Genomic DNA, 14,565 nt, shown 5'->3' with positions numbered 1-14,565 from the left:
TAACTAATTTCTTTTCCTTTCTCTTGTTATTTGCCAGACAGTGCTTTTTAAGTGGAGACCTGCTCCTCTCCATCTTAATCTCCCAAAAGTCACAATCATACAAAAGAATCTTCTTAACCTATCTTCACAGTAAACATGCACTAGCCATTGTTTTTCTCCACGCTTGCCCTTTTAAATAAGGAAGCAACATATGGTACAAATTAAGACAAACCCTCCCATGCTTTACCCTCCCATCAACTTCTATTTACATTTCTATTGTATTGACTTAAAATTACCTTACCTCTTTTGCTCCTGATTCTCTCAGTAGTTTTATTATGGGTGAAATGGTATTGCCCCTCACAATTGAATCATCAATGATAACAACTCGTTTTCCTTTAAAATTATCAGACAGAACACCAAACTTCTTTGCAACACCAAGCTGCCGTAACCTCATATTTGGCTGGATAAACGTTCTCCCTACATATCGATTTTTACAGAGCACTTCAACATACGGTAGTCCACACTGCAAACAGGAGACAGTTAAACAGAATTAATATATGACTTGTTATTCGCAGTTACTGTTTTTTTAAAGCAATCTTAGGACTTAGTATGACTTCACAGTAACCAAAAAACGTTTAAATACCTTAACATAAAGGAATAATGACAGAAAAAACAAGGCAGATGACTCAACAGGAGTACCCTGCATATAGAAGATATAAAGCTTTATCAATACACAACTCTAGCAGCCCATATCATCATAGTCCATTACAAAAAGAGATATGTGTAAACATGCTTGGGGGGGGAAAAAAGTAACATATACCTTTTCAGCATAACCAAGAGCTGCTGGGGTTGCAGACTCTGGAACAGTGCTGACCAGGTCTGCTTCCACGGGTGCTTCAATAGCAAGCTGCTGTCCACATCTTCTCCGGACTGAATACACCATCTGACCTAAGAACAAGAAGTGTTTTTCTTGGTATGCATAATTCAGATTTCCTCTTGGTTTGCTGTACAAATTTCTGTGGCAAGTTGCAGGCATAGAAGTTAAGAAAAGCTCCAGAACTGATAAGCAATCACTTGCATAAGGTAATTTTTATTTCCTTCTATACTGTCATATTCCAGAATTTCACGTTTGTATCACTACACAGAGAATTAACTCCAGTTTGCTCCTCCTGATGAGTTTTATCTCAAAAGTTTTGCCAACCCATTCTATCCCAGCTGTGCTCAGCAAGCTTACATTCAGTGGTACTCTACTGTGATCACAGATAATTTCCATGTGTGCTCCAGGATAACATCTCCCACTATTTAGGGAGGAGCTCTTTACGTTACATTTCCGTACCTTCAAATATACTGTCTGGTCTTGCAAAATAAACATATTCAAAGATGCAGAATGCTGATGGATCTCCTTCAGGTCTTCGTACAACATCCAGTGTCTGGACATCATGTCTGGATATTTTCACAATCTCTCCAGGAAGGACCTCACGATAGTACCTTGAAAAAGAAATACATAGCAGTTAGAAATGTCCTGAATGTGGATGATAGTTTTGAAGTATAAATAAGACTTAACTGACAGGGAAAAATGCTTTTGAACATCCTAACATGACAATTTGCTTTTATCTTATATAATTCTTCTTTTACAATCATCTGTTTGAGAAAATAAACTGCTAAAAACCAGAACTGGCAAAAAAAAATCCTCCACAACAAACTAATCCTTGATGTCTTTCATGTTGTTACAAATTATGATATTTGGCGATTTGATATTTAATGTTTAATCACTGCCTGAGGAGACCTTTCAGATAAAGTGAGAATCAGGGCACTTACTCTGCACCTATAGACAGAAAGCTACAGGATTCAGAGGAGACAACCCATCCTTCTGTTTCAGTGTTATCTTTTCCTGAAATGAAAGATTTCAGTTAGAGTCCCCAGTTCTTGCAACTATGACCACCCACAACTGCACTTCTGCTGCAGATCTGGCTTGCTATGGTTTAGGTTGCCAAGTGTGCAGTTAAAGACCACTGTAATTTTTAACTAAAAGGTCAAGCATTCCACCGTTTCTGTAATATTATTTTAAAAAAATCCCAAGGAAATCCACAACATAAACATCCTAAACCTGTTCTAGGCAGAAGTGGAAGTAACAGCATCATATTCACAGTTCATGAAGAGAGACAGTTCAGGTATTTCAAACTTTTCCAATTCTATTTCAGTAAATTTAGATATACATACTTACTTTTGTTCACACAAGAAACTCTTTACTTTTCCTATGCATTGACAGATAGATGCTTTTGAACACAATGGATCCTGGACTGAATTCCAATAAGGAGAGTTTTGAGAGGCAACCACAGGAAAGATCAAGTTGTGCTACATAGGGTAGGAATGTTTGTATGCTTTAAAAAATCTTAGTAATTTTTCTTGTAGTTAAAATTACCCAGTTTTGTGAAGATATGGAAGCATTTACCACTTAGTCACTGAATTATTTCAGTTTTAAACAAATTAAGATATTTTAATCTCATTTAAGAGAAAATGTCAATTTGCAAGCTAAACAGGAACACAAGGATTTTTCCCATAAACTGATTGTATAGTGTTCTATTACTGTATTACATGTGGCTGGGTGATTGGAATTCAGAAATACACTGCGAGCAATTTGGCACTTTTTGCCCACTTTACTATAGGAGAAAGAAAGAAACCAGGCTTGTTTCTGGACTGGATATAATCCTGAGCAACTGGCTTTACGTGGACCTGTCTGAGCAGGGGATTTGGCCCAATGACCTTCAGAGCCCCCTTCCAACCTCAACTCTGCTCTTCATCCCTGCTTTCCTGTTTAAGCAATGAGACCTTAATTAAATTTTCACAAATACTGTATTACAGCCAGGCTGCCTAACTGTGGCAGTCACCAGGCCACTAGGATTCCCTTTATCTGGGAACAGAATTTTGCAAACTTTCTACAAATTATTTTTTCCTTGCCAATTTTTTGATTTGTCAAAACTGACTTTTGCATCACATATTCCTACCTACACCTCAGTAAGTATAGCTTTAATTACTTATGTCAGTGATTTCACACACAAACTATGTATATGCATATGGATTACCTTTTCCATTCAGGTCCCCTACTGGAATAAGGCGACCAATGCAGAGCGGGCGATTCCCATATGGATCACGTACTGCATAGATTATGTCTTTATGCATAATTAGCAATGAATATGAAGTTGGAGTTTCCTTCATTAAGTTTTTTATTCTGGAATGAGACATAGGTGAATATAACCTTGTGTCATGTGAACAGCTCTGTGCATTTACAGCTGCATATCATGCCGAGATCAAATTGCTGTTCTTGATTCTGAAACCCAGTCTCCTCACCTTGCTACCCAGTCGGCTGTGTCATCATTTTCTAGAGGAGGTGTGAAAGCCAGCAGCTGGGTGATCAGTTCACTGTCAGAACTGGTCGACAGTCCTACACCATGCCGCATAAGCTTTTAAGACACAAACCAAAAGTGTTACCAGCATCAAAAAAAACATCTCACATAACACTGCTCAGATTTTAATCTAACAAAACCTTTGTGCGATGAACAAATATTTTAAAAAGTATCAGTGCTTGAGTTGATCCTGTCATAATAATGGCAAGTTTCTTCCAACAAACCAACTATGTAAAACTGGTAGTACAATCATCTACACTAAATTTTTCCCTTTCCATCTCATTCCTTTGCTCCACATGCAACCAAAACTAATGCCACCAATATTCAGGGCACAAATTCATGTTTGGAGCATTTAATTAGCTTTGTGCATGCTCTGGGAAGAGAGGTAAAATACGAATATATGAAATTGCCTATAGCAGATCCAGAAAGAAATATCTGCCACACAGGATTTTTTCCCCCCAAAATGATCTATTTTGATTAGGGTACTCCTTCCTTACCCCAAACAGTCTGATATTAAGGAAAAGTCACAGCAACCTTATTGCTCACTGATGCCTCACACTCAGAAAGAAATGATGCCAGAACCTCCCAAAGGAGGTACTAACCTTCCTCCTGAGCAGTGCAGCATTTGTTAGCTCCCCATTGTGTGCCACAGCAATCTTCCCGTGAAGAGTCTCTACGACAAAAGGCTGGCAGTTCTGCAGCTCAGAAATTCCTGAGGTGGAGTACCTTGTGTGCCCAATACCAAGGTTTGAAGGGTACAGCTTCTTCAGGCTGTCTGCATTGAAGACATGATTTATAAGACCCATTCCCTTTGGGAGAAAAAGAAAAAAAAGGTTCTGTTTGGTTTTATTTTCCTGGTAACTTTCTCATTTCTTCTTCTGTTTGGTTTTGGTGCAGTATTAATGGAACTTTAAGAGAAAGGCAAATAACCTGGAAGACATGGGAAAGAAAGAAGCTGAGTAGGTGTCACAGTGGTATATCAGATCCCATTAATCCTGTTTTTAAATAAAGCAACGTACATTTTTGTGCTGAGGATTTTCCTGGAACAGTCTATTCCCTGACTAAAAATACATCTTCTGAAAAACACTACCACAAACTGTTGTGTTGCTTAAAAACACCAGAAAAAAGACTGTCAGAAGATAGGAAAGGAAGGAAAAAAAGTTGCATGAAGGAAGTTCTAGGCAGAGAATATCTTTTACAATTTAGTGGTATATCGGATTTACTTTTAAAGCGGGTTCATGGTAATGTTTATTAGATTCCACTGACATTCTTGACAATGTCAGAAGTAAAGTTTTTTTCCAAGAGGTTTTATTGTTTACTTCCAATTTTTATATAGCCAAGTATATCTAAAGCAGAAATACATCAAAACCTTTTAGTCAGACATCAGGACAGAAGCTTCTTTTGGCAACAAGCCAAAAGCGAGCACTGCATGGAGACAATTTAGCTGCACGACTAGTCTGAAAAGCTGCACTGAGAGTACAAATTAAGTCTGGATTCCAGGCCCTTCTATAATAAACTCCTGCTTCTGCCACTGCCTGTGGAAAATATTTACATCCTTCTATGCCTGGTTTGACTATCAGGCATGGTAATTGTTGTATACATGACAGGTAACACTCCTCTAGGACCTTCAAAGACACACAGGAGAGGTCTGAAGCTCTGAATGTCTCATAACCTGTACTGCAGATGCAACAACAAGAGAGTGAGATGGAACAGAAAGAAAGGAATTTGGCTGAGCTGTTCTCAGAGCTCAACCAAAAAAGAAGGCTCAACTTTAGGGTATTTTCTGCTGTAACTGCTGTAGAGTCAGAATACCAAGAGGCTGTGGTTGTGTATGTTGTTTTAGGATATTTATTATCATGTTAAAAAGTTACTGCCTCAATCTTGTATGGGTTTGCTTTAATTGTCAGCAAACTTCATCCCAAATCAATTATCATCTGTGGTCTCACAGGTGACATAAAGGTGGTCTAAAGCTGTGTGCTCATATATGTACAGAAATGCAATCAAGCACTCTTATTTTATTTAGGCCAACTTTAGCCTGACAGATCTGCCGGTTCACAGGTTAATGGATGTGGCAAAGTTAAGTATTGCAGTAACTTACACTATTTGGTTACACAAGTACATAATCTTTTAATTGCAGTTTCAAATTCTCCTCTGAAATAGACTGCACTAGTGTGGGATAGCAAATGTGAATTACACTAGTATAAAAAAATACCAATGACAATCTTACGTCTGTATTATACAAGCCCTTATACATGCCAGAACACAATAATGGTTTGATAAGTTGCTACTTTAATATATTATTCTGCATGTCCATGTCGCTGATAATGTCGGAACGGCCAAAGCGACACAGATATCAGACGTAGTCCAGGTGTAAGGTGAACAGGAAGCTGTTTATTGCTCTCAAGTATTTCTTTTATACTCTTTGTACACTATCGTGCCACAACACAATTGGTCAAAAGTCTCAAGCGTAAAAAACTGTAGACACTGCACACACTCTTATTGGTGACACTGAAGACACTGTGCATGCTGTGACACGCTATTGGTGACACTATACACATTTTAATTGGTGACCTTTGGTCTGGGCTGCATTACATTTGTTCCGTCCGGCATTACAGTAAATATTTCCTAAAAGTTGTTTACATTCCTCATCACTAATTGCCAGGCTGCTGACAGGTTCTCTGTCAACCCCGACATGTCCAAGTGTGAAACAGTCAGTCTTTCCCTTACTGGCATCACTATATTTATACAAGAGATTTATGTTTTTACCCGAGCTGAAACATCTATGACAATATTGTTTTGTTGTATGAGTCTAGCTGAAAGGCTTCAACACACAAATCTGTATGAGTCTTTCTGGGAGATTTTAAAACAAAGGATTAATAGCCTTTGTCATGGGCTATCAATCCACAGTCAAAGGATGACCACAATCAGAAGGGAACACGTATCTATAGCTTAGATGGTCCAGTTCATACTCTAATACAGGTATTGCCTTAAACCGTTGACAAAGGTGAGTAAATTGATGCAGTGAGAAGCTTTTTGCATTCTGTTTGCTATGAAGAAGAGTCAAGTGGGTTTGGAGAACAAACAGGTACAGTAGCATCTTAACAGCTGATATTTTTATGTACTAGTTTACAAGTCAGAGTCCTAAATATGCTTTCACCAGTGTAAGAGACACAAATGTTTGTTATGTTAGCACCACTTCCAGGATTAACCAGGTCATATAAACTGGACTACACAGGCTCTTTAATACACTGTGGTTATTACAGGTTTTAAAAGTGTTGTAGTTGAGAAATATATTTCAAGGATAAAAGAAACTATCACATGCTCTGCAACTCTTAAAATATCAAAGCTAATATGATGAGATAGTCAATTAAATTCTTAGCATGACAGCTAAGTATTGTAGCTCAGTAACATGGAGATACTGCAAATTATTATATCACATGGTGGAAGTTCATTCTGAGAAGCACTTTTTCACTTACTGGGATTTCTAGAGCAGCCCGCTCTACAGGAAACTGAAATTCCTGTAAACCTGAAGGAAAACCGAAACTCAAGCAGGAGCGGGAGTGAAGAACAGATAAGATGCTGCTAAAGTTGAGAGAAGGTGCATTTAAAAGTGCGTGTGCGTGTGTGTGTATGTGTGTGTGAGAATCAGGCTGTAAATAACAGAGAGGAGGGGGGAAGTGCCTTAAGAGGGGACAAACATGATGCTTGACAGAAAAGGTTTTATATGAGGAATTGAGCAGTCATGCATAGATACATATGCTGCTGCAGCAGAGTGGTTCTTAGTCTTGGACTGATTTGAACAGCTTAATTAATCTTCCTCTGAGAACTCTGAATGCTTTCTGATTGTGGTCAGAGGACATACAACAAGAAGTGCCCCATGTTTTTTTTGCCGATGTATTTTTATTTAATTACCCCATGGTTTTTTTGCGGATGTATTTTTATTTCCAATCCTCTCCTTTTCCGGGATGGAATAGGCTGGTGATTTTTTTTTCCCTGATCACTATTTTATACGGAATGAACAGAAATATCCCCAGAGCATACAGGTATTCTCTTGACATAATACTTTAGAGGCTGTGGTCATTTTGTGTCTTGTAACATCCCCTGGGATTCCCTCGGCTTGAGAAAGATTGTGTGACCTTCTCAGGCCTCCATTAAGTCTTATATTCTGTTTATCTTTACCTATGGGTAAAGTAGTTGCCACTTCTTGAGTCTTGCTAACATAAGATTTAGTCATCCCTTTCCTTGTGCATAACCTTTAACTGCATTTCTTTTCTCTTGAGATCAAGTTGCATCAATGCTCTTCTAAATCTACAGAGTTAACACCTGAGATGCAGAGTGATGTTGGTAAGTAGTTTTTGTGACATCAATAGCATGATCTGGATAACTTCTGTGTGTCTGCCACTGTATGTGGCACAGATATACCCAGCAGGTGTGTATGCACAGATACACCCAGCAGGACAATGGTGGCATGTTTGTTTTAAGCATACACTCAAGACAGAAATTACACAAGTAACAAAATTAGATACTCTCACTGACAAAACCAAAACAATCCATCAAAACATGTTACTTTTTCTTTAATTATACTGTTTCTTAGCAGAAACAAACTTTCACGAATCTCCATTAAGAATGTACAAAACATTCATTTGGATTTTACCTTGTGCACTTTGAATGCCTGGGATGACTCTCCATCACTTGTCACAATTCCAGCACTCTCCTGGCCCCTGAGAACAAAATAAAATTAACATAAAGCACTGAAATGCTTAAAATATGAAATACTTTAACATCCAATGGATTGATTTTGTCAAGAAATTTTAATGCAGGTTTATTTGTTGCTCTATTTTGCAGATGTGTAATTGCAACTGATTTCTTGCCCATGTTATGCTTTGTTTCAAAACAGTCACATAAGGTTTCTGCCTAAGCCCACTGAATTCAGTGGGAATCTTTCCACTAATAAGCACTGGCACAGGCTGCAGTCCTATTTCAGTGAGGGCATAAAATAAAAACAGATGCTTGATCTGAAAAGCCATTTTCAAAGGGATAGTGGTCTAGGTGACAGTAGTAGGCTCTGTAGTGCTATTGTATTTCTGCTTTGGGTTGGGATATGTTATTAAAAACTGATGGTTTTGCCTACGGGAATGGATTATCTTTTCCACTGATCACCTATGCAGAAGCTTTTGCATTTTTGCACTTCAGCAGACAAGCTACCTTTTACACCTGGAAAAGCTACACAGACCCTCTGATAAAAGCATTTGACTGCATAAATTTAATGTTTGGCATCTCCACTTCTCAAGTAAAACAAGTCTCAGGTACAAGCGTCACTGCAAATGGAAATACTTCTCTTACAGCGCATCAGCCTCAGGCTGGCAGTTGTGCTTTGTTGAGCAGAAGAGCTAATTCAGCTGAAATAAGGGAGTTTTCCCTATTTTACTGCCTGTCCTCACCAGCCCTTCTCCATGCTGGGTCCCCTCAGTGCACTTCAGGTGTCCCGATGCTGTCCTGCCGAAGGCAGGCAGAACTCTGTGCAACTGCCCACGATTTGGAATTCAGTCCTTATCCATTGAAAAGGTTTAGCTTCGCAGGTTGGATTTTTTTTGTGGGTAACAGTTCAGGCTGCTCCACCTCCCTGTAAAAGGCTTCCTGAATAAGGTGGAGTGTTACCTCTAATAAAACTCCTGCTGTGTGTACCTGCTGTGTCTGTAATACTCATCAGAACTTTGGTGGACTACTGAGCTCCCATCCACTCTCATATATAATAATGTCTGAAAAGGAAAGATATTTTGCTTAAAAAAGGAAAGACTTGAAATATTTCTAGAATATTATCCCAAGATCCTATTTTAGTTTAACGCAGTTGAAGTTACTGGAATTATTTACTATAAGCAACAATAAAATTGGCCACAAAAATCTACAGAATGGATGGATGCTAATCTACAACTGACCATGCTCATTACCAATTTTCTCCAGTTCCTAAAATCCCTTCATTTGTTGCTAGTCCCAGTTGTATGTAAAGCAAACATTCTAAAGAACATTTGCTTAGAGAAAGCAAACCAAACTAGAATTCACACATATATGAACAAATTTACCCTGTTAGTGACACAGATCTTCAAAGAAAAAAATCAGAGATGGGGACATTCTTAAAGCCATTTACTTTAACTTGGGAAGATGTCCTATCTATAAACACAAAGACTGGTGGTAAAACTTAAGGGTTGATACACTGCATTCAGCAACTTGTAGTCACAATGTTAATATTACAGGCAATTTTAATACTGTCATGGTCCCTTTAAATATTAACGAAATCAATAGGGAGGAAGAGGGAAGCAGACACCCCAAGGAAAGCCCTGGTCAAGGTGCTGGGTTACACCTTACATGTCGCACTAACAAAAGACATGGGAGCTCAGTGTCATTACCACAAACCTTCCATCACTTCACTAGTTGAGCCATACTTTTAAGTATGCCGGTTTTTATTAAAACACCACTAATGTAAGTTAAAAACCATGTATATATGGCCATCAGTTCAAAAGCAAATAGTGCATGGAGATGTGAAGATGTAAGGCAGGGTGATCCTGACGTGCCACTTGTTTGGGGGAAGGCTCAGCACCGCGGGCGTGCCCCCACGGGAGCAGGAGATGCTCTGCACCCACTTGGCAAAGGGCAGGCCAGAAGAGTGTGTGTGGGGGTGGCTGGATGTCATGTTGCTTTGTTTTCGTTTGTTTTTTGTTTTTTTTTTTTAAGGAATGAAAGAGTACGGCTCTTTTTTTTGCCTCTCTCCTCACACCCCGGTGCCCACACTGCCGCCCTCGTCCCCAAGAAGGGTTAAAGCAGCCCCGGCCCAGCCCGGCTGAGGTCTCCCCTCCCCATCGCCGGAGCCTCTTTCCTTGCCGGGCTCCAGCCCCGAGCCTGCTTATTTGGCAGCGTCTCAAGTTACTCCCCTCTGGCAGCTTGAGCCAGTAAAACCAGATCCTTTCATCTCAGCGGAGCTTACTGACAACCAGCCGTCTGGTTTCCTAGGAAACAAAATCTTGGCTAGAAATAGTGAATCATTTCCAGGTCACTTTCAACATGGAGAGTGGAGCCGGGAAGCATTGGACTGAGGAGGAGGTTAAAGCCTTGTTAAGCGTCTGGTCAGAAAAAAATATCAGAAAGCAACTGCACGGCACCCTGAGGAATAAAGGAATATTTATCTACATTGCTAAAAGGTTACAGGAGTTGGGAGTGTGCAGGGACTGGAAACAGTGCCGTGCAAAGTACAAAAACCTGAAGTACGAATACAGAACGGTTAAATATGCCCACAACTCTGGGGATGTCACTAAAACCATGAAGTTTTTCCATGATCTGGATGCCATATTGCGATATGAGCCTGTCACACAATTAGCAGCAGAAGAGAACGGCAGGTGTTCTGCGACTGAGACGCAGCTGAACACAAGCCCCACAACAGACAGCGCGCAAGGTAAAAAACCTGTTTTTGCTTCTATTTTTCTCTCTTTGCTTAAAAACCAAAGGGAACAAAACCGAAGCCCGACTTCACTGGCGCTGGAGCTGAGGCTGCGCAGCCCCAGCAGCGCTGTTAGAAGTGACTGGATGCACTCCTCGCGCAGGGGAATAAAATGTTAGCACCCACCAGTGTCGAAGTCTGTAAATACAGCGTAATTCCAGCAAAATTATGCTAACTGCCTGTATTGCAGCTTCTGTGAGTACTCGCTGGTGTCCAGGCTCCTGCACTGGGTTGAAACGCTGAAGTAAAAAGAGCTGTTTTCTTTCCCTTTGCCGTTCACTTGCAGTACTTTGGAAGCCGGTTTTTACAGTTCAGATGTAAATGTATAGATAAAAGGTTAAAACTGTCATGGTGTTTAAAAAAATCATTATTTGTAATACAGGTGAAATTTAGGATTTTTATTCTTATTTCTCTGTAACTTAATATTTAGGTATGAAAACTCAAGGTAAGTTAAATTATTTTGTAAGCAGTTTTACTTAAGTATTGGAGAAACAGATGCTTAATAACGTCTCATTAAAAACTCTGATTTAGCAATGAAAATAAAAAATCATCATATTTGTCAGACTATTTTGAGGCAGACCAAATGAATGCAACTGCTTTTATTCTGAAGGGGGTTTCACTAAATTATTTGCATCTCTTGTTTTATTCAACCTTCTCTACATATACATTTAAGCTCTACTTAACATTTTATTAGGGTCAATCTGCTATTTGACATCACTCAAATCTCCTTGTCACATTCCTAAATGCCACTGAAGCATAAGTCCTGATGATAAAGTACCAAAATAAGATGACAAAAAAGAGAAATTAACAGCTTAGCTGTTTGTTCCCACGGTATGTGGCAATTTACATTAAGATTGTGAATCTTTTTTAAGAAAACAAAAAACTAAACATTAGTGTCAGGGGAAATTGTCAAAGGCATAGAGAGGAGCTGGACATCTAGCCTGTCCTGGTACCCTTCCATGTCTCCCTTCACAATGCTTTACAGATCTGAGGAAAAGAAATTGCCATTTTTCTTGTCATTGTTTACCTTAACAAAAAGCTTGACCTTAATTTGTCATCACCAGCAGAAAGCCTCGAATCTGTCAAAATCACTTCAAATTAAAATGGCAATTTTATAATATTTTAACGTGCTCTCTGCAATGTATATTGCAATCCATTTTTTATTTTTAAACATGCAGAACTGAGGCTAATACAAGGCTGTTACACTTTGAGGACTACACAAAACTAAGACAGTGTCCTTCATCTGAGGATCAGCCATTAGATTATCCTCTGTGTTTTATTGTAGTTGGCACCTGGTAATTTTAATTCTTATCTGCCTTAGACCTCTAGCAAATTTAAATCAGCAAAAGTTAATTTAAGTTGTGAATCATAAAGTACAATATATATTAAAAAAATTACCTCTGGGTGAGACACACCTCATTTTGAAGCATTAGGACAGTCTGGTTTTAAAGATTATATAATTAAATATATCCCTTAAATGCACAAGAATTTCTGTTACTCCCTCCAAAAAAAACCCCAACAAACAAGTTTTACGGATAGACAAAAATAAAATGCAACTAACTGTAATACTTGAAACATTAATGGCAAAAATCAAAATGGAAAGATTTTCACAACAACTACAATTCAGCCACAAAGAAAACACACTGAGCTAGAAATGTGTCCTGCAACTATGCAGAATGTGTGCACACATCCATAACAAGGGGCAGAGGGAGCTGTGAGATCACTAACTTTCTCATTTAAGAATATAAGTCAAATAACTAACACTGTACTGGAGACTCAGCCCCACTCCACCTGCCTGCCCGGCCCAGTAGGGGCCGAGTGCCCTGCCCTTTGAAGGGCACTTTTAAGGCTAAAATGGCATCGGTGGCTCTGCAGCTGATGCTCTCAAGTTCTGTTGTGGGGGCAGATCTGATGGTGTTGCTTCCTCAGAAGAAAAGGCAAATCCCTGCACAGGCGAAGGCAGGCCACTGCCACTGCCCCACTATGGACTGCATGTCCCCTCCTCGGCTTCTCCCTTTCAATCACAGTGTAATGGGAGAGGAGGAAAAAACGGTCCTTCCTCTCTTTTGAAAGAGGCAGAGACATCTCATTTTGACATGGCTGGAGGAATTCAAGGATGTCTAGGCTTGTGACTTGGGTAGCAAGAACAAAATGCCATCAACAAACTAAAACCTGTGACAAATAATACTTGTTCACCTTGCACGTCTTATTTTATTTGAAGAACTTGGTTGCAATAATAACTTGTTTTGTTAAAAAGCATGACAAGGAACTGGGCAGGCTCCTAAAGAAATCACTGTATATTTACCATTCTGCTTAGCCAGTGTCTCAATATTGATACACATCCTTAATGTAAAGATACATAGCACGTCTTTGCATTATCTCAGCTACTGGGAGATTACTGGGGAGGGTGAAGAAGGGGAAGGAAGGAAGGAAGGAAAGAAAAGAGACTACTTTTTTTTAATAGGACTGAGTGGTATTTCTATAGTGTTTCCCTGAGGTTTGGTTTTTTCCTTATCTGGTAAAATCAGTTTTCTTTTGAAAGTGTAGTTGAAGAAATTATTACTGAAAATCTCAATCAAATCTCAGAGGAGCGTCTTCAGACAAACTTGGTAGCAACATACAGCTTGTTCTTGAAAAGATGACACTTTATACATAAGCACATGTAGAAGTGCAAGCAGAGATGTTCGTGCTGCCCTCACAAAACACGTTTTCAGAGGCAGAGTTGTAGCTTAAATAATCATTAAAAAAGACATAAGTAAACATGTTCACTTCTCTTAAAATGTAGTTTGTGTATTATTCCAGTAATCAACAACCAAGAAAATCCATGTAGAGTGATGGTGCACTGTGAAAAATGGTATCGTTCCTTAAAATTCAAATGAATGAGCTTCCTATTTTGTTAACCAGTTTGATTGTTTCAAGTTAAACCAAGTATTAATAAATCAGTACATTATCTACAGAAAAAGTAAACCTCATGTAATAATTAATGTTTCTTATTCTCTTTTATATTTCTTTATGTTTAAATACTAAGGCACTGGTCACCTTGCTTGACCTTCAGTTTACCTCAGCAAATGCAAAAAGATTATCAAGTCTGAGCAGAAATGCATCATAATAACAGTATTATCATGCAGAAAGATCCTGCAGAAATGCTGACTTGAAAGTGCCACTCATACATAGTTTTCCATGTCTGGACTTTAAACATGTCACTGACAAGTATTTTATATAGTTTTTTTAAAATAAGTGTACAGTACTCATATTGAGTAACTTTTTTGCTCTTCAAATGCTTTTATTTTTTCCCTATCAAAGATACTAATATCTTTTTGTGGTAACTGTTCTTATTTACTTAAAATAAACAGTTGTTTCTCTCTTAATATGACAGTGTAAATAAAGTTGCTCATGCTAGTGCCGATGGGACACTCAGCAGGCTTCCAACAGAGAATTTATTTCTCTTTCCCTAGTTTGCTTTGCTGCTCCTAAGCAGCTAAAACGCCAGTCCTGTCGCTGGAGGTGGAGGCATGAGCAGCAGCTCCTGCCAGAGAAGCCAAGCGGACAGCTGGGAGCAGTCAAAGATCAGGCCACTGCATCTATGAGTCATTGTGAGCCTTGCTGAAAGTCAGGAGGATTTAGGATAATGTTTTCAAATGCAGTTTTCAGTTTCACCTACGTCAGGAATACAAGGTGGCATCCTAACCACGC

The 14,565-nt window shown here is 39.0% G+C and overlaps 2 protein-coding genes across 5 annotated transcripts in view; one reads left to right on the top strand and one right to left on the bottom strand.

Moving 5' to 3' along the window:
* Nucleotides 1-14,565, bottom strand: part of PPAT (phosphoribosyl pyrophosphate amidotransferase) — a 47,437-nt gene that overhangs the window by 4,495 nt on the left and 28,377 nt on the right. The window contains exons 2-10 of one of the 2 annotated variants that reach the window (XM_017807602.1): nucleotides 8,038-8,104; nucleotides 3,986-4,192; nucleotides 3,328-3,440; nucleotides 3,063-3,208; nucleotides 1,798-1,870; nucleotides 1,316-1,467; nucleotides 800-927; nucleotides 623-679; nucleotides 281-502 (exon numbers count right to left, since the gene is read on the bottom strand). In XM_017807602.1, coding sequence (XP_017663091.1) covers nucleotides 281-502; nucleotides 623-679; nucleotides 800-927; nucleotides 1,316-1,467; nucleotides 1,798-1,870; nucleotides 3,063-3,208; nucleotides 3,328-3,440; nucleotides 3,986-4,192; nucleotides 8,038-8,104 — 1,165 coding nt within the window. The remainder of the gene's footprint in view (nucleotides 1-280; nucleotides 503-622; nucleotides 680-799; nucleotides 928-1,315; nucleotides 1,468-1,797; nucleotides 1,871-3,062; nucleotides 3,209-3,327; nucleotides 3,441-3,985; nucleotides 4,193-8,037; nucleotides 8,105-14,565) is intronic. The other variant, XM_017807697.1, reaches the window with a different exon arrangement.
* The window catches only part of LOC108493648 (trihelix transcription factor GT-2), a 29,291-nt gene continuing 24,129 nt past the window's right edge, over nucleotides 9,404-14,565 (top strand). Inside the window, exon 1 of one of the 3 annotated variants that reach the window (XM_017807466.1) lies at nucleotides 9,404-10,827. In XM_017807466.1, coding sequence (XP_017662955.1) covers nucleotides 10,440-10,827 — 388 coding nt within the window. In that variant the 5' untranslated portion in view covers nucleotides 9,404-10,439. The remainder of the gene's footprint in view (nucleotides 10,828-14,565) is intronic. The other 2 variants (XM_017807401.1, XM_017807321.1) reach the window with 2 other exon arrangements.

This window comes from Lepidothrix coronata, unplaced genomic scaffold, assembly GCF_001604755.1.
Source record: "Lepidothrix coronata isolate B3197 unplaced genomic scaffold, Lepidothrix_coronata-1.0 Scaffold0, whole genome shotgun sequence".
Classification (NCBI taxonomy): domain Eukaryota; kingdom Metazoa; phylum Chordata; class Aves; order Passeriformes; family Pipridae; genus Lepidothrix; species Lepidothrix coronata.
The sequence above is the reverse complement of the archived record's forward strand: the minus strand, read 5'-3'. Positions and strand labels throughout refer to the sequence as shown.